This window comes from Rhamphochromis longiceps, linkage group LG13 (genome assembly GCF_057381845.1).
Source record: "Rhamphochromis longiceps isolate RC_006_pf linkage group LG13, R_longiceps_female_GT1.1, whole genome shotgun sequence".
NCBI lineage: Eukaryota > Metazoa > Chordata > Actinopteri > Cichliformes > Cichlidae > Rhamphochromis > Rhamphochromis longiceps.
In genome coordinates this window covers 16,138,446-16,158,877 of record NC_140569.1, presented here as the reverse complement: position 1 = coordinate 16,158,877, position 20,432 = coordinate 16,138,446, and the positions used below count along the sequence as shown (strand labels likewise).

Genomic DNA, 20,432 nt, shown 5'->3' with positions numbered 1-20,432 from the left:
GAACATCTGTTCGACTGTGTCAGTTTTGTAGCTGGATTTTGATTTACATGACAACTTCCGAGATGGCAACAAGACACCCAGTCATTACACACTAAACTTAAGACACCTCATCAGCTCACCAACTGGCAGACGCTGCAGAGAAATAAAACCTTCATGAAGTGACGAGTGCTTGGGAAACACTTTTATGAAGTCAGTACCCGGGAAGAAGGCCATGTCTTTACTTTGTTAATTTACTTTTTAGAGTTTGGTGCAGAGGCTCGGTATATAGCTGCCAGCTCACTGTGTGTATATATATCACTCTCTGTAACAGCATTTCATCATCTGTCCCTTCTCATTGATGTTGAATGCACACTTCAAATTTTGTTTGGTTTATTACAAAAGTTTATAGAAAGCAGCTCTGCAAAGGACTCTCTGGGACAGTCTTGAGGAAAAGATTACACTTTTCCCTTTCCATGTGGCTCATTTTAGTTGTGTGGGGGCCAAAGCAAGTCTTTGTGTTTAAGAGTGATGTTTATCAGGGGACAGATTGTCCTGGTATAATCATTACGGGACTGAGTGAAATGTCTTGCAGAGCACGTATGTCTAATAGGAAACGTCAAAGCTTTGCTCTGTGTTTTCTCACTAAGTTCCAGAGAGGATGTTTCCATACTTTCGGAACATGTGGCCCAAACCAGAATGGAAGGACTGTCAGCTGAAAGAGCAGAGTCGTCATTCTATCTACAGATTGACATCGACCAGAACTAAGTTATCACTCAAGATAAGCACGGAAAAAACAGCTCGGTGCAGAAAAACCTACGGGGTTAAGAAACAGATGTCTGATGTAATGCCAGTTAATTTAGGAAGCAATTTCATAATCAGCGGAACATGTTTTCAAAACAGATTTGCATTCACAACAGCATCTAATCTAAGCACTTATAGAAGATACAATCAGCTCTGGTTATTACACAAACAACGATAAACAGACATCGGGGTATATCTATTTTTTTCATTTTAAAGCCGTCAAACTGATTTTTACTTTTACCAAGTGTGTTGTACAGAGGACATTAAGTCATCAGTCAGACAAACAACCTTTTCCTTCATAATGACAACAGCTAAGTTTCAACACTAGCAGTTTAGTCATCCATTAGTCATGTATCCCATCCAGATGTCTGATGGAGGAGAGGAGGGGAGGAGGAGATAGCAGCAGGTGTAGATCTCTCTGAGCCCAGCTGAGCTCTAAAAGGCAGTGCTTAGCACCCACAGCTCTGTCATCTGGCCTCTCCCCTGTCTCCACCAGCCTCTCGACAGCCCATTCCTCATCATTTACCCCTTTTTGGCAAAGCCCAGAGCCCTTCTAATGGGCCACTCTGAATGCTTCCAGATGTTTGTTTATTTGTTGTGCAGCAACTGTAAAACAGTTTACTCTTAGCTTGGATCTGTTCCCGTTGCTCCATTTCGGGGAGGAGTGCCGAGGGAGCTGTGGGGATTGTAGCAGGAGCTGCAGTGCAGATCACCTCGACATGTAACAAAAGCGAACTTCTAAACAAATGCGAGGTGCCCCATGAGTATCATCAGAAAGGAGGTTTTTTTTTCTTCTTTGAAGGCTGCTTTCCTCTGGGGATTTTAATAACAGTTGTGCACCATTTAAGTTACATACATACAAAGTAGCTGGAAGCAGGCCCAGAAAAGCGAGATTAAAAGGGCCCAGGGCTCATACTGTAAGGCAGATACCAGGTGGGGCTTTTTTTCTTGATCTATTTACTTGGCTTGTACAGAGACATCCCCTTCATTTACAGCTGTCACTGCTGAAGGATGGCCCAATCAGATTTAATCTGATACATGTGAAAAAGCAGCTTCTAGTGTCTGGCATATTTATTGAATTATACAAAGGAAATGAAAGGCAGTTCATTAAAATTTCTTCTGTGCACACGGATACATCAATCAAGTCTCAAGCCTTACTTTTTTTTTTTTTTTACATACATACCTCTTAACTACAGCTATAATTAGATCTATGAAATCAACATGTAAATCTGACTTCAAAATGTGCCACCTCAAGAAAAAGACAAGGTGGTAATAAATAACTCAGCACATTTTTTTTTCTTTTCCAGGCTGAAATGATACATCTTCACAGTAAGACACAAGACTGCATCGTGTAATTGGCTGTGTAATAGTGTAGTATAGACCAGTCTTCATGAAGGCAAACTATACTTTACACTGAGACTCCATCTTGGACTGTTAGATTCAGAGTCGAGCTGACAGTTGGACCAGCACTGAGAGTTAGAGCTAAGGTGACAGTAGTGGACGATCCTCGGGCCCCTCTGCCAGACTATGTACTCCACTCTGTGTCACGCCTTCGTCAAGACACACTAGAGCCGCACACTATCCTCCTTCACTTTGCCTTTTGTCTAGTTTCCTCTCATTCTGAAGTCTCATCTCCTTTCACTGTTTAAAGCTGCCCCTCTTCCTGATTTCCCCGTCCTTTCCCCCCTACTTTCCTCTCTGTCTGCTGTCAGATGTCTATGAAATTACGATTTAGATTTCACTACCACAGCAGCAAATGTTTTTTCACTACTCTCCCCTGCTCTTCTCTCTGCTACCTTGTTTTATTCCGTGTCCTTCACCAACCAAGACAGGAGCACAGTTTCCACCCCTCTGTCCCTGGGCAGTGACCTGCCAGTGCTGCCTTCCATTGGGAGCTCCTAGCTGCTGTAATTACCTATGCCAACCAGACTCTGGGGCTTTCAAACAGGTAACACGGTGGAGTAGTTAGGTGCAGGGGGTTCAAGGGAGGTAAGGCGGAGTTTTTCCTGAGACACCGTCGGAGCGATCTCAGATACGCTGCTGATATGGCCGCTATTTCTGGAGTCCGGATAAAACCAAACAGCCTCCCGCTTGCCTCTCTATTAAAAAGACCACACCATTAACCCAAACAACTACTGTCACAATCACATACCGCATAATGTGTACTTTAAAAAGCCAAAGCTGTTGAAGTGCATTTTTTATTCAAGTATTGATTGTGATTCTCAAGATTAAAGCATAAAGCAAACAGGCTAATCACATGGCACAAGAAGCAGCAGTTGCAGTGGGAAAAGCACGATACAGAGTAAGACCAGAGTGGCTTACTTTTGCAACAAATTTTGAACAAACATGTAGCGATTTGTTTAATTTACCGTGTGTGTTGAAACAAGAGTTCTGCAGTGATTTGCACAAAATTATGCAGCGCATTGTTTCAGCGCTTTTGTTCATTTACTGAATTTACCTCAGCACGCATTTGTGTGGAATTACTGTCTCAACCATTCTGTTTGTTGTAGCGCTGCTTTGTCACCACTTTGTTCTCTTTGAATGAGGAGTTACTGTGACCGTTTCCCACACATAGAGAAAACTCAACTGTGTTTGAGAAGAGCAAATAAACGGGGGGGAAAGAAAAAAATAAGAGCGGGGGTAGGGGCTCGACGAGGCAGGGACACGAAGAGGAGGTGAAGGGCGAAGACGAGGGCTGTGTTATCTAAGGCTGCAGCGCCGCATCATAAAAATAACAAATGGAGACTGTCACTGTTACTCTGATCTCAGTCAGAGGGGAGAAATATTTCATGTGGCAGGTCCCCTCACCTTTAAATGAGTTGTTCTTAGCCAGGTCTGATTTTGACAAAGCACAAGGCTCTTTCTGTCCTTACTTCCGATGAGAGCTGCCACCATCCTGGCTTTCATGACATAGATCTGTCCTTGGCACCATTAATGTGGATGGAGGTCTACTCTACTGTATATTAGCCTAGAAGCACTCGCAACTGATAAGTAATGCTACTATAGTGGTTGTCAGCTCATCACAAATATCTTGCAATGTGACATCATTGATGAATCTCTCAAGCATGAAGTAATAGTTAACTACCCTGAACCCTGAAATAGGGTACTTATTAAGCCAAATGAGTTATTAAGCCAAACGTATCTGTTAATTCTGCTTTAAACAACTCCACAAAGCCAAGTCCAAGAGTCAGGCTTACTTAAATCTGGGTTTCCATAAAGTCTATATATAAACGTGAATTTGGAAAATAGAAGACACTGCTTCGCATGTTTATTTTCTTTTGCAAGACATGGAAAAACTGGTGGCTGACTGTGAAATTTTATGTTTAAAATTATCTTTATTATTAAACTATCAGCACGCATCCTCTTATTGCTGCATATGAAGGCCCACTGTCTGCATCTTGGATATAGAAACATCCCACAGTTTTTACAGTCAAATGAATCGAAAACAGAAGCCGTATCGTTAGGCCCTCCACTATGAACTAGGTTGACACATAACCTGGGCTCCTTACCCACTTTAAAACACAGGTTTAAAATCCTTGACACAAATTTGACACGGACTAAAATTTTGTCTAAAACCATCAGCTCTGATGCTTTCTGCATGCTTTTGTTACATGTAGACTGGACTATTGTTATGCACAGTATACTGGAGTTAGTAAATCATTTCTTGCTTGTTTAAAATTAGTCCAAAAATGCAGCAGACAATTACTGACTGAAAGAAAAAAAGAGAGAGATTGCATTACTGACACTGGCTTCCTTTGCACTACAGAATCCAGTATACAGTGCTACTGCTTGCATTTAAAGCCTTAAATGGTCTTCCACCTCCATATGTTGTACATATGCTGGATCCATAAGAGACTGCTCATCTCTGGAACTGTGGCTGAAGCATAGGTTGTGTTTATGTTACTTTATGTTAATAGCTGGAATGTGTGTATAGAGGGCATTTTAAGAATTTTACTTTTGTTTCTGGTGGTATTAAAATAAAATATATTCACTTCCTTTATTTAATTCAGTTTAATTATTAAGAAAACCACTAAATTGTCAAACGAACTGACTAAAATGCACATTTGGTTTTCCTCACTTTACCTTCAACCGGTCACGGCAGATGAGGCACCCTCCCTGAGGCTGGTTCTGCTGAAGGTTTGTTCCTGTTTAAAAGGGAGTTTTTCCTTCCCACTGTCACCAAGTGCTTGCTCATAGGGTGTCATTGTTGGGTTATTTCTGTATTACTGTAGGGTCTTTACCTTACAATATAAAACACCTTGATGTTACTTTTGTTGTGAATTCATGCAACAAAAAAAAAAAATGCAAGTGGAATGAATTGAATTAGTTAATTTTGGTTGCAGTAAATCATTTCAGCTGATTACGGGATAATGACCTGTGGGTATGATACGTATAATAATATTGAACTTGACTTGTTTTTTCTCAAAGTCTCAGCTGAGTATCTGGTACAAAAGCAGTAGGTGGCCTTCGCCATTAATTTAGAGCAGTGTGTCGTTTTAATGAATGTGTTGTATTCTTTCTAGAGTGCAGTGTTTGATGTTAAGAAGTTGCTACATAATTACATCAACATACTACACTGGGTCAATATGAGGCCTAATCAATGTCTAGTATCAACAGATCAAGGATGCTTCATTCTGTTTATGTACTGCATGCTCCCACGCTTACACTCAGATCAGAGTTAGCTGAGATTACTCAGATTTATTCCCACTATCAACACATCACACAGATGAGAAGAGATCAATAAGAATAGATAACTTCAACTCAGTTTCAAGTTCAATAGATTCCCACTCTCTGCTGCTGTTAGCGTTATGACTCATTTACATAATCTATAGAACCAGGATCTCAATGTTTCTTCTTAATTTTGAAGAAAATAAATATTTTTCTTACCTTTGTGGGGCATGGGATCTCTGGATCCTCGCGGTAGAGGCGAATAGGGCAGTGGATGGCTCTCTGATCCAGCCTCATTAAGTGACTAGCAGAAAAGGAATGTAGAAAAAGAATTAGCTATAAAGTTATAGCAAGCAAGCAGCAAACCACTGCCACATGGTTAAAAAATAATGCCATGTGGCAGTCTTTGTTCTAAAGTTCATTTTATTTTATTTACATTTTGTGACAAAAAAAAATCTTCTCATAGGGACAAGGTTTAACAGCATGGATTAATCACCTTCAGTGGTGTTTTCCTAATTTAACTTATCCGTTTATATTATACTAAGATTAAGGGCTTGCTTTGAGTGTCAGTCATTTCTCTATAGCTGCTAGCTGACCTCTGGGTGAGATTGCTGCTAATTTGAATCCCCAAACTGGACCTTTAAACCCTGTTCATGGAGTCGAGTCATTTATAATGGAATTATCTGACAAATCAAATAGATTGCTATGTGGTATATTATGCTAACAGATCTCTGTGTCTGTCTTACACCTGTACTGATACACCTGTACAGAAAGCGATTCAATCTTTGTAAAATCACAATTTGTTGATGTGACACGTTTAAATGCAACAAACACATTAGGCTTCATAAATATAATCTTCAAACCAGAGACCAAAACAACTTTTCTAATGAAGTCTATGAGAGGACCTGATGACACCTGATTTATAGCATAACCTAATAGGGAGGTTTTAACATTCACCCAGATAATACAACAGTAACATGAGGGTAATATAAAATCAGACGAAATAACCTTTCTACACTAGAAAGTGTGAATGCAAATTACATGATACATACTTCTCTTTGTTTAACTTCTTTATCTTATTTATTGTCCTACAACTGAAATGTGATTTTTTTTTCATACATTCTTAGCTGCAAAACTGGACTGAACCTCTGACTGTGAGCACAGTCAGAGGTTCAGGCTAAACGCGTGTGATGAATGCGGGTTTGGGACAAAGAGAAAACAGTGGCCTCTATGTCATGAGACAGTATTCCCACACGGGTCAACAGTTTGTGTGTTGTTATTCTTTTGGTGCACTTTCAAGGTCCAAAACATTCTCTTTTTTTCCACCTTAGCCTTTTAGCTAGCGGAGCAGGCAGTTTATCATGACACAGCGATATCTGATGCCTTTGCAGAAATACTTTCCTTTCTTGCAGGAAGGAATTCACTAGGCCTTTAATCATGGCAAGAGACTCAACTGACAAATACATATTAGAGATGGCTTGGAGATGCATTTTTCCCACTTTTATTGTTGTTCCTCTACATGCCCATGCATAACCTTGAGAAATGGAATGGTCTGCACTGTTAAATGGAACCATATTCTTCATCGGCAAAGAGAGCAATGTGAACTGAAAACGATCACATAATGTGCTTTCAGATAGCATCTCTGAAAGGCATTAAGGTCTGGCCAGCATGTGTCTCATATTATACCAAGGAAAAAAAAGAAGACAAAATGCGCCTATTTTAAAGGCCTTGCTTCATGTATGCTGGAGAGTCAGCTTTTGAAAAAAAAAAAAAAGTGCTTAAAAGAAGAATATAGTTTTGACAGCAGACCTGCTGCTAAAACCTCCTAAGAAATGTCACAGATCACTCCCCTGCTTCTGCGATGTACATTTATGAAGTAAAAGAACTAAAAATATGAACACATTGTACTCAGTAACTACTGTCACCTGACATGTAAGGAAAATAGTTGGGTATTTATAGCATTGAGCTAGCAAAACAAATATTGGACTGAGACTAAAGATCCTACAGCAAAATGATCACCACCCATCTCATTTTTGAGACATGTATCAAGGTTTATTTAGCGTTTTCCTATCTTTGAATTTTGCCATTTTGGTTTGCAACTCATATTACCGATCAGTACAAACACACTCAGTGTTCGTCTATGTCACTTCATAGGAAAAGAAACAAGCGACTCAGGCATTAAGAGGGGAATTGTGAGCTGTCTGATCTACCTTTGTGCATGTCTGGGCCACCACAGAGTTGCGCCCCCTGCTTGCCTCATTTCCTGGTCTGCATGAAAGATCACAAGCCTGGGCCCCTTTAGGCCTGCTTGGCCCACAAAAATCCCCTCTTAATCCTGATGCTCGGCCACAATTAATCTTCCGGGTTGCCACATTATTAACAGCACCACCCGCAGATGATATAGGGGGTGCTGGATGAGAACAAGGGAGCACTACTTAGGTGTGGTGAATACTAGATGGAGCTTAGCACTCTGGCTGTGGTCCTATGGGACATTAGTCACCTTGTTTTCAGTGCTGAAACCAACTCCACCCCAGTGATATGACACCACTACTTTACTTCCTCGCTCTAATGCCTGCTGATCACACAGCTGACCCGTAGGTGGCTGTTGTAACTCCAACTTCCACTTGTCTCGATCTTCCCCTTTAAACCCTCAGATCTTCATCATTAGCCCTTGACATTTGCACTCAAGCATGCATGTGAAGCAAATGGAGGACGATTTTTCTGTACTTGCTACGAGAGGATTAATAGCTTTATGTTTTAGCACTTTAAACAAGTGTTTTTTTCCACCAGTATTTCTAAACTGGCTACTCATAAAGCATGGTCCATTACAAAGAAAATGCAAAAAGAAAGAAACTCTGATTATACTAATAATAGAAAACTTTTGGTGCCTTTATTAAACATATTTAGAAAGTAGGTTGGAGAAACTAAGTGAACCCCTATTCTAATGCTGCTCAGAGTTTGGTGCTCCAATTACTGTAAGGAGCTGTTTGTTATAAGGTCACACAATGTCTGTACTGACAAAGTCTGCTTATCCTAAAAACACTGACGTGAATCATACCACAAGGAAAACACATTTAAAGCATTTTATTGATGCGCAAAGCTGGAAAGGGCTGCTCATCAAGAAACAATAAACAAGCTGGCTACGATTGAAGATTATTCAGGATTGTTGCTTACTCTCTATGCAAGTATGTGTCCCGCAGTGTTCAGACCAAGAGCACGATATGCAATCCTGGAAAAGGTGAAAAAGGACCACCAGGAGGTATCTCTACAATTTGTTAAATTTCTAAGATAAGCACTGAGTAAGACAGGTGGCTATTGAAGGAAGCTATTAAGCAACCTACCATTTTGCAGACACATATAAACAAAACAAAGCTCAACACTGTGTGTTTCACAAATGAAGCAAAAACACTTCAGGGTCAATGTAAAGTGGACTGTTGAGACACAAAATGCTATGTTTAGAGGAAAGGGGGTGTCGCACATTACCACCAAAGCATTCAAATGTGAAGTCTGGTGAAGTGAGCGTCGCTGTTCTGCAGCTACTGAGAGAACAGTACAGAAAACACAGGGCAGCAGTCCAGGGAGCTTAGAAGAGATCGGACTGAGGTGAAGGTTCTACAAGTTTCTAATTTCTAATTTTTCATCCCTGCGCTGTGAGTGGTCAAGATGTACGAATCAAAATTTAAAAAATCCAAATGTCATTTAAGTTTGAAATTATGACTGCGATGTAGACATGGGGCACCATTTTCTGATTAATTAATGCAGGAATCCTTTATATTACAAAGGGTTTGCAAACTTTCTGTCAAATCAGAAACCTCCGATGTACTAAACATACGACCTGTCCCATCGTGTCCTTTTCACATTTTCAAAACAAGGACTTCATTTACACTCCATCTCCCACTGTTCCCTCTTTCCTGTATCATTTCTTTCACTCCCTCTGGCTCTTTGGCTTGATTTCTCCAGCTGTACCTACACTGAACAGAGGGAGGTGCTGCTGTGTTGTCTATGTAAGATGCTCCTGGACGCCCTTCTTCTCTCTCCTCTCTTTGCTGTCCAGATTAGTCTGCTCATCAAGCTGAGCATTGTTTTAATTTGCTGGGCCCGGGGCATATGCTGAGTGTTCACATCATTATTGTCTCTGTGCAATGTGAGTTATCACCACAGCTTATGATAATGTGGCACAAATTTACAGGCTTGGGAGCACCACGGATTCCGTGATAATAAAGGGTGGACAGAGGGGAGTGCAAAGAGGGAGAGAGAAATGAAGAAAGTGTGTGTAGATGTATGTGTGCGAGCGGGAGAGTGGAATAGGTAGAGAGAGGAAGCTCCGTTGGATGTCATTATGAAAGATGATTCCCATACTAGATAATACATCACACCAGTGCTGTCTGTCTTCTCCTTTTCAGTGTTGTTATGTGAATAAATGCTGATAAACCCAGAGGCAATAGTGATTATTACTTCCAACATATCATCATGAGAGAGAGGGGAGGAGGAAGACAGGGGAGGGATGGAAAAAGAAGAAAAGCAAGTCACAAAGAGAGCCACATGGAGCACATAACCACCTCCACGGTGGGAATCTTCAAAATGTAAGACACTGAAAAAGTGAGTCAGGGAAGCCTGACGCAAATGTAGTTGTTTTTCACATGCAACTGCCACAAAGTTTACAAAGTTTCGCAAGCTTGGCTGCGGATTAGAGATCTTGATGGGCGTTACATTACAGTACATTATGAAGATATTAGTTCATCTAGAAGATTTCTCTCAAATCTGACGCCGGCCATCGCGGTGAGCACATAAAGCAATCGTGTTGCACCATGTCTTACACACTGTTTTCCTTTCTGGCGATCTGTCTCTGAAGTCTCCCTTTGACCAGCTCATCCTGACACAGCTGGTTCCTGCCTCGCCTCACCTCACCTCTCTCCTTAAGACTGACCAGCAATACAATCTAATTACAGCCGCGCTACAGAGGGAGACCAGTGTAAACACCAGCCCTTTTTATCTCCTTATACATCTGGACAAGTAGACAAAGTGCTAAAAGGAAATAAATGTGGCCTGACAGCCACATCAAAGAGTTCAGCCAGAGGCTTACTGCTACTTAGGGCACAGGAATGTTGTTGCTAAGCATCAGCCCACAACCTATCAGGGTGCAAAGAGGGCCCTGTCCTGCCTTACAGAGGGAAAAGGGGAAAAGAGAGAAATGAAGAGGAGAGAGGGGAAGGGAGGGCGAGGGGAGGGGAGGGGGCTGACATTGAGGGGAGGCTAGGGACTCAAGGAGATTTTTGTAGCTTAAAGCAATTGTTGGAAGAAACAAGCCTTCTGTTTTGTTTTCTCTTGACACCATTTCTGCTTTTTGTGCTTGCAAAAGACATGTATAAAAATGTCTTTTGATATGTTTTCTCTTTGGGTCTATATCAAAATATTTCTTTTGTGTCTGTGCATGGAACTTTTTTCACATCTTGTCTCTATAAACTGGTGCAGCTTTCTGATCATGTTGGAGATCAGAGGAGACACAACTTGTGAACTTATTTGAGTCAACATTTAATGCTGGCATGACACGTTTATTTCTTCACTAGATGGAATTTTTTATGATTCGTGTTTCGCACTTCTAAAGTTGGTTTTTTTTGAGAGGGGAGGTTACAAACAATGCAACACTTTTAGAAATAAACAATGAAAAATGAATAAGCAGCAACGGCTCGGAGCATCTCTCAGCATGTAATGGCACTGATGAAATGGAAAATGCTCTAATTCGCTACCAGAGATCGAGCAGAGGCATTTGTACGCTCTCAAAGAAAAGTCTAATCTAATGGAATATCACACTGGTGCACAAGATATTATTTTGGATGCCAGAGCAGCACTTTGCATGAGGTCAAATAATTAAAATGGGTACTTTGGCATCAAAATATGGCGAAGACTGCAATAGAAGTGTATTAATTAAGATGTTTTCATGTCATGTTACACGAGACCTCAGTGATTCTGAGCGTGCGTAGTGAAAAGAAAAAATAAAATGAGTGTGCATGAAAAGAATGAATTCCGTTTTCTTGGGTGATGGCAGGGGGAAGAAAATTTGATGTAACGGTGCCTGCACTTGTGAGCAGAACGGCAGTGTTTTCCCCAGCAGGAAGACTACTGAGCGTGCGTTTAATGATTAGCCAGTTCTACTCCAATGAACTTGTTCTGAGTAAACGTATCATATGATCACTGATCACAAGAGGAACTGATGTTTCGCTCGGGGCACGAGACACACAGAGTGAACCGGCAACAGTAAAAACCTGCAGTTCTGTGTACGGCTAAGCGTCAGACAGGCAAAGGTTGAGTGCCGCTGAACGTTAATCACCCACAGCGATGACTCACAGATGGTAATAAGGCTGTGTTTGTTTTGAGGTTGAAATTTAAAGAGTCGTCGACCTTTTGGGCGAGCGTCTTGCTGGATAAGTACAGGTGATTTAAAGGAGAAAGTCTTCATTGCAGGTATGCAGCACAATTGGCTTAAAGCTATTTTTTATTTTGGTTTAGTTTGACCTTTCCACAGGCGCAGATGCTAATGCTACAAAGTTGCAAAGACAGACAGACACACACGCAAATAAAGCATCATGAAATCTTTCAAGTATTAGTCGAAACTGTAATTTGTTACCTTGGTCAAACTTTTAAGCAAAACCTAACCAGTTGTCTCTCACATTTCCACAGGCGCCATTTCTTTTATCACTAAACAAGAGGGGAAAAAGTAAGGTATGAGCTTTCTGATCTACCTGTGACAAAAATTATTTTTGTCATAGTTTTGCCTTATTTAACTGGTGTGAAAAGAAATATTTTCATCTTTCCTTGTTTTAAGGCAAACTACACAAACACACACACACGCACAAAACCACAGCAACTCAGGAGTGTGACATATCATGAGGCTTTCTGTTCCGATTAGGGGCTGTATCTAACGTCAAGGCTGTTTTCTAGAGTGTAGGATGTTTAATAATTGAAGACTCTGGGAGCGGGCCTGTCACACCGGCTTGTCTAGAATGTTTCCTATGCAATTAGATGCCGAGAGACATTTGAAGAGGACCCACAAAAAGAGCTACAAAAAGTGACATGTGAACTTAAAGGAAATTAGCTCTTCACACGAGTGAAATGTGAAGGTTACTTAGCAATGCTTAACTCAGACTGTGGCTGTGTGAAGTGTGTGTTTGACTCAGCCCTGCTACGAAGACTGCGATTTTCTTTACTTTGAGCCGGCTTCAGTCAGTAAGATCACAGAGGGAACGAAAACTAATTTTGACTCAAGGCACATGGAGAGAAAAAAGAGGAAAAAACAACCCTGAGATGTGTCAAAATAATGAGATCTCTTGATGTTTTCTGGGAAGATACGGGATGATGCAGACAGATGCACAACTCACATCTTCACCCAAGGACACAGACACACAAACACCCGTTGAACATTTAACCGCAACTTCAAAACACACACATTTGCATGTGTGCAGGAACTCACATTAAAAACCTCAAACACACACACACACACACACACACACACACACACACACACACACACACACACACACACACACACACACAAAATATTTTTTTAATGCACGAAACACTAATGCACATCTATTTCAGTGTTCACTTACATTCAGGCCAAAACTCAAAACTGATTAGTTGATTAACACAGATTTTGAGTTGTGTGATGTAAATACAGTTCAAGCTCTGGCGTCTAAATGAAAGAAATCTGACCTGAACTCCAAGCAAAACATTCAGTAGCACGACTTCTTTTCTTAATTAAACAAAAAAAAATGGTGCCTTATTGTCGTCGTGGTTTTGTGATTTGTTTTTCAGCACACAAACACAATTTTGCCTGTGATTGTGACAAATCAGACCACCACATAATTAGGCTGGCCTTTATTTTCATTTGAAAATATTAGACACATCCTGTAAAAACAGATGATTAAAACACTCTGTATCCATCTCCCGCTTGCCTCCAATCTCTGACAACCTTTCACAGGAAGTTCCCCCACATCCGCATCTCGGAATCGCTACGTCGCAACGATAACGCTGTCATCCTCCACACCTATCGTAAGTCACGAGCAAACCACCGAGATGCTCCGTCGCAAGACAGAACCCTCTGCGGGCCTGTAAGCTGTATCATTACAGCATGTCATCTTTGTGGCAAAGGAGCGGAGCCGAGCTCTCTAATTACACTCTGCTTACTCCATTTACCCAGACTGGGACAGAGCAGCAGGCAAACAAAGCATTAAAAATGGAGTGCTTTCCCCTGTTCTGTGCCCGTGTCTTTCTTCTGGTGCCTGTTGTCCTCCCCTGGTTGTTGTTGTTGTTGCTGTAAAAGCTGCCGAGGAGAGATAGCAGAGGGCACATGCCACTGCACCGTCCTCTCCAGCCCTCCTTGACTTTCCCACCCTCCCAATCTTTTTCAGCCCTTCCTTCAAAAGGACTTATGAAGGTGAGTGGCTATGTGACAGGCCAGGAATAAAAGAGACAAACCAGGGATAAAAATTAAATAAAAAGTAGCTGTCTGAAATAGTAATTGCACTCCTTTGCTGAGCATGCTTTCAGATATATAAACCTGATTTACTGTCGGTGTTGCTGCCACAAATCAGAAGGCCCTCTGAGAAACACTCGTGCTATGAAATTGTTTAATCTCATCAAGTTCTGCTTTCACAGCAGGCCATAAATCACATAGTCTTTGTTATCATAGACCTCCATGAGCGCCTCTGAGGCAGGCAATGGATCGTGGGTATATATAATCTTGACTGCGCAAACAGCAGGGTCTGAGCAGCCTGAAATACTTTCATATTAGCCGCGGTGCAGCTGGCGGAACACAAGCGCCCTGATGGATATCTCATTTCCTGCACTCTGCATCTATTTCGAGCAAATTATTACTGCATAAATTTCTTGTCAACAGAAACGGCCAATTAATTAAGTTAAAATGCACTCGTGATCACATCTACACACCAGCGAGGGCAATTTTCCGCTAAGCAAATTTATTGCAGGGGTCACTGTAATGAATGACTCTAAACTTTGTGATAAAGTGGCAGACAGGCCAATATCTACACAGGAACTGTGGTAGGGACATATTTGCATAAGGCAAATTTACGTGAAAACACTCGAGGGCGACAGCTGGAGGTGGGTGAGGATTTTTTTTTCTTTTTTTACAACTACAAAACAAAATGTCGGTCAATCTCTGGCTCTTCACTATTTCATCAAAGATGTGCACCTTTGGATAGAGATCGTGAATGCACCTTTGCCATTTAACATAGAAAATATACACATTTAACAGAGCTCGCAACCTGAATGAATTATTCATAATGTATGAGGGCTTGGGAGTTTGTGGAGGGTGCGGGGGGGGGGGGGGGGGGGGGGGGGGGGGGTGTTGGCGGTTGTTTATTCAGCTTGGGCCGTTTATCAGACAGTGAGGATCCCACGGCGGGGATGAGTTCCGAGATTTATCTGTGCTAGGGCTCCAAAGCAGATAAATCAAGGGGTGTAATCATGCTCTGAGTGGCCCAGCTGTGACCCCGTAGTGAACTAATGACACAGAGATATCTAAGCCCCTTTTCCTCTTCCTGGGTTAGGCCCTTAGGTTAGTCCCCTGTCAGACACAAAGCTAAAGAAAGACACTGCTTCACAGAAAAACTGAGGGGGAAACTTAAGGCCCTTCATGTCCTTTTGTCCTGTTTACACAACACCAGCGAGCAGGATTGTTCACCTGCGCCTAAAAATAACAGCGCTGGAGCGATGTAACAGCCGACAACTACTGTACAACAATGTTTGTTCAAACAATAGCAACGAGTATCGATTGCATGTATACACCATCGCAGGTTCACGAGCCGCTATTCACAACAGCCCATGTAAAAGATACTGCTGTTTGGCTGAGGATGTCTCCCATTCCCTCCCAGAGCAAAGGCTTTCTCCAGGACCGAGCCTGCTCTGATTTATCATGTCTTCTGCTAGCAGGCTGTCTGATTAAGCCAGTGGAACTTTGTTTCACTCTCCTCTCTCTTTAATCTGTCTCTCAGCGAGATAAATTAGCCAGTGCCGTGCCAGCTCCTGCTCTCTTTACCTCCCTCCCTCCGTCTCTTCCTCCCTCTCAGCCTTTCTCTCTGTTTATCTTTTCTGTCTGTCACACATTGAGAAGAGAGCAGACACATCTGCTCCTGCACTGCTGCAGGAGATAGGGCTGGGCTACATCCTTGGTCAGATTTAGCTAAGAGTGTCTGCGAGTGAGAATGAGGGAACGAGTGTGTTTTTCCTCTCTTTTTCTCCCCTTGACAAGACTCTGTCAAACAATCTCCCTCTCCTTGGCTGGGCTTATGTTCTTTGTTGTCAGCTAATAAATCAGAGAGTATTTATGATCTGCAATCCCTATTCTTAGGCTTTTAATGGCGACACGTTTGTGGGTGAATTAAAGCAGTGTTTTATTCACTAGGCTGTGGGCCAAAGTGAGAGGCCTAGGTGCCTCTGCCTGTGAATGTTTCTCCTCTCTCCGCTCTTGCTCGGGTGTTAAATCATACTCATTGTCAGGCAGCGCTAAGTTAGTGTGCGTCATTGGGGAGAGCAGGAAGCACTGGGCATAATTCTGTCCATCAGTTTAATTTATTGTATCGGTAGCTTTGTAATCTCTGCCCCATAAACTACAGGAGCTGACAGACAAGAATTTGGTTTTAAAGGCGACGCTCATCCGCATTTTGGCTGGCGATGGGCCTTATTTTTGCCTCAGCTTTCTGATTTCATATCCAGCCACAGGAGAAAAAATTTAAAGGTTGTTGCAAAATGCTTTTTTCTCTGCTATTAACCACTGCAGACATAATGGTTTTTTGGTCAGGTTATCGTATACATGAAAGATTACTAAAAGTAAATGTTAGAAGAAGAAGAAGACGAGAGCCAATAAAAGATGGAAAAAAAAAGAGAAAGAAGAGGCGGTTCGAGGACACAACCTTGCTCAGAGGTTTTATTTCAGGTGAAATATAAGTCCTAATACCAGGGTACTGCTGCAGCATCTGCTTTGCAGATAGTGCACTTGGCTCTCCTTCCAGTGCCAGTGAATATAAATCAGGTGAGGCACCTCAATGCTAGGCCTGACTCCTAGAGGCCAACAAATCTTTAACATGAGATTAGGGCCTCAGTGGAGTCATCCATCTTTGGGTGATGGAGGAAAATATCACAACACTCTATGGGCAATATGGTTTCACAGAGTCAGGACCGATGTCTATTAGAATGTCTATTAGGATAAAAAGTCCAACAACTCACTGTTTGCACACACTGTGAATTAATTCCTACAATGTGGATGACAAACACAAGTCTTTTCTAAATACAACTACAAGCCCGATAACATAAAATAACAAGAAGAAGAAAAGAATCAGTATCAGTATAAAATATATAATACATTTTCCTGGAAGAAATAATCTGAAGATAATACTCGGAGGAATAATTACCCTCTTCTTTTGTCAACACATGCTTTATGGGCATTTTCTTTTAATTGTAATAAACGTAAATGGTGCCATGTGTCAACTACAAAGAACGCAGAGCAAAGCAACGCTGCCAATTACCCTATAAAACATGCATATCTTCCAAAGCATGGGTCTCCTCTGTGGGTTTAACTCACCAAAGGCAACGGGTGTTTTACAAGATGCTCGCTCAGTGGATACAATTGTGCTTAGCATAAAAGGAAAAGCAGGCTGCGAGGACCCAACAATGAACCATATCTCCCTGTAGCCTTTTCAGCGAGCTGCATTTACATATCAAGCCACTAGCCTGATGTGTAAACACATTCCATCAGATGCCGCCATCGTAGCCAATGAGAGCCATTTCATTCCAGCTATACCTCACACACTGTGCAGCATTAGACAAAGGGAGAGAGGCCTGAAAGAGACATCTCATGTCATCACCCGAGAGATAATGGAATTGTTATACATCCTTGATCACAGACACTCTCACGGCATCTTGCTCTCTTTTTCACTCATTCTTTGTCTCGGTGCTCTTGGTCTCTCTATCGCTCTCTCCCTCTCTCACAAATGTGCGCACAGACACACAAGCGCACGAGTAAAAATTCCAGCACACTTCAGTGCGATAGCTCCTCTTCTCTTTCAGGGTTTCATCTCAATAGCTTTTTTATCTGAGCACTTCAATTTGCAAGCCTAGCTGGAAGGCAGCTCCTCCTGATATGTTAATTGCAGGGTACTTAAGCACTAAAAGATTAACATAAAACCCTTTGGAAACAAGCTAATAGTTTATGATAATTCGTGCATGGCCTTTGTCTGTCTATCATTACATTGCCTCTAGCGATAATTTTATCAAGGGGCTGTAAAATATCATTTTAACAAGTTCACTTTCAGATAATTAATAGTAGAAACTGTATTATTCAATTGAGCCACACTGGCACCATTAACAATATGGCAAGTAAGCTATAATTAAAGTATTTCATTTTATTAACCTATTCATAACGCTGTGCAAATGATGACACAGAGACACAGAAAGGCTTTCCCTTTTTTTTTCTTGGTGAAGCACTGTCACCAGAGCAATTACAGGAACCCAGGGTTGTCTCCTCAGTTAGCCGAGCTGATTGAAGCTTTTCAATTAGCAGGTGGGTGTATGCATCGCTCCCACAAAGAGAGGCGGCACACATGCAGGAGACCTGCAAACCTGCTGACACACTCATGGAATTTGTGTTCTTTCCCAGAACCAAAGTATTAAGACTGAGAGCTTAGACTGAACCTACACTGGGTAAGAGGAAATGAGTAAGGTGGATGAGGGAGAGAAGGCCCTAGCAGATCCACCTAATTTATAAAAATCAAGCTGCTTAGAGCAGAGTTTGTGCATTGACAGCTGGTAAAATAAATAAATAAATAAATAAATAAATTGAATTAATATTTAATAGTAGCCTCAAACTGAGTATTCAAGAAAGCCAACAACCATTCAGAATACATGGCATCCCTACTAGAAGACAAGCATATAGTTCACATGGAAGCTTGTTTCTGCCAGGCAGAGCCAAGTTGAACTTTTGAGTTATCTTAAAAAGTTGAGTAAAGTAAATTTTGACCCAAAAGGAAGTAACTTGAAAATATTGAGTCACTAAGTCACATTTTTGAGATACTAACCTGAAATTTTGAGTTACAGATGACATTTTTTTGTTTTTTTATTTCCAGTGGCAGAAACAAACTTCCACAATTTTTATCTGCAATCTTGAGGCATGGCTGTCTCAGAGTTAGTGCGATAGTCAATGCATGTACACTGTACCTGAGAGTGAATGCATGCGTGTCTGATAGCCCAACTGGCCCCTAACACACACACACACACACACACACACACACACACACACACACACACACACACACACACACACACACACACACACACACACACACACCTTCTCCTTCAGACACACCACCCCTCTCATGAATAATACAAAAACTCCCTTTCACCAAACAGCTCAAATAGCTACTCATTCATCTGCATACCTGGAGCCTCGCAAAATGATTGGCCCGCCATTACCGCTGGAAAAAAAAGGAGAGCGAGACAGAGCGAGAGAGAGAGAGAAATGTTCCCCAAACAATTTGCTTCAAAATAAGACAGGAATAATTCTGTCCTTTTCAGCGACACAGACAGGCCCCTGTGCATAATGATGTTAGCGTAATGGGGTGACAGATAGACTGTGAGACCATGACATTAGCATGAGAAACGCACCAGTGAGCAACCGCTCAACTGTGGTCTCAGAGGGCCCTCAGAAATACACTCTGAACATCGTTTGTCTCACAGCTCTATGAGCCTGACAAATGAAGACATGCCACGTTTTATGCCGAGCAATATACCATTCCACTTTAGCAAACACACGACTAAATGACAAAGGGAAACCCGGCTCTGCATTATACAAACACACTATCTCCTGTCCTATTAGTGAGGTATAACCTCATTCAAGGTCGGATGGAAAACAGGGACACCTTAGCGTTTCTCCTTCTTAATAAGGTAAGAAGACTTACAGCAAAGAACACGGTCAATCAAACGGAACCCCCAAACTAATTAAGCAATTTTGCTTTCCAAGGAGATATTTCAACAGGTTACATGCTGAGAGTACACTGAAGCCAAGACTTAAAATCTGACCTACAGTAAAAGCTATTTCAAAGTTTATTAAAATAAATGCTAGGCATAGTAACATCACTTTAAGACTAGGAATTGAAATTATTAAGACTGCATTTTTGTTTTATTAAGTGTGAAAAGACACTGGACAGCCAACTGGCAGTGCACAGTGACCAAATCAAATCTCAGAAAGCAGAATAAACCCTTTCCCCTTCCCATGTCCTTTTAGAGAGTAACTAGCAGTCAGTGTTTGTTAAGGCTAATTATATATTTAAAACTAGAGCGCTATCTCAAAGTTAGGGAAATATAATCATGTGTTTATAAAAAGGGATATACAGGATGTAAGCCAATGTCAAAATGTAGATGCTGCAGACATGAGCCGCAGCCTAAAAATGGTCGAGCTATGACAGCCCTGACGTTCACAGCACGACACTGTCGAAGGGTGAATGCTTCCTGTAAACGTTTATCTTCACTGTGAGTGTGTGTCTGTGTGTGGTACAGCTTGGCGACAGGAGCTTCTCTGAGGCTTTATCTGTGGCATGACAAGACAACCTGTAATATACGAGCATCTGGAGCTCCTCTTCAAACACAGCCTTATCTCACGCCAAACATTCCCCGAGGCCAGAGCAGAGCAAGAGTTGCTCGGACCAGACAAGACCTCACACCGTCTCTCCGCATCCCACCCAACCCGCGAGCCGAGTGTTGGGTGCGCAAGCTGAGAACAGCCCATCAAAGCGCGCGTGCGTGTGTTTACAACGAGGGTCCTGTGAGCGCAGCTTCGACAGCTAAGAGCAACAGTGTGACTTTACAGTGACGGAGATCATCTGCTCCGAGTTTTTTCCCCCTCCTTGCTAATCGAGCTAGCGGTTAACGGTGCTGCACTCAACATAAATGGACGCCCTCCCTCCTCACTCGCTGGT

The 20,432-nt window shown here is 41.8% G+C and overlaps 1 protein-coding gene across 1 annotated transcript in view; it reads right to left on the bottom strand.

Annotated features, from left to right (window-relative positions):
- The window catches only part of lrmda (leucine rich melanocyte differentiation associated), a 211,992-nt gene that overhangs the window by 24,214 nt on the left and 167,346 nt on the right, over positions 1 to 20,432 (bottom strand). Inside the window, exon 6 of the mRNA XM_085428394.1 lies at positions 5,668 to 5,752. Coding sequence (XP_085284520.1) covers positions 5,668 to 5,752 — 85 coding nt within the window. The remainder of the gene's footprint in view (positions 1 to 5,667; positions 5,753 to 20,432) is intronic.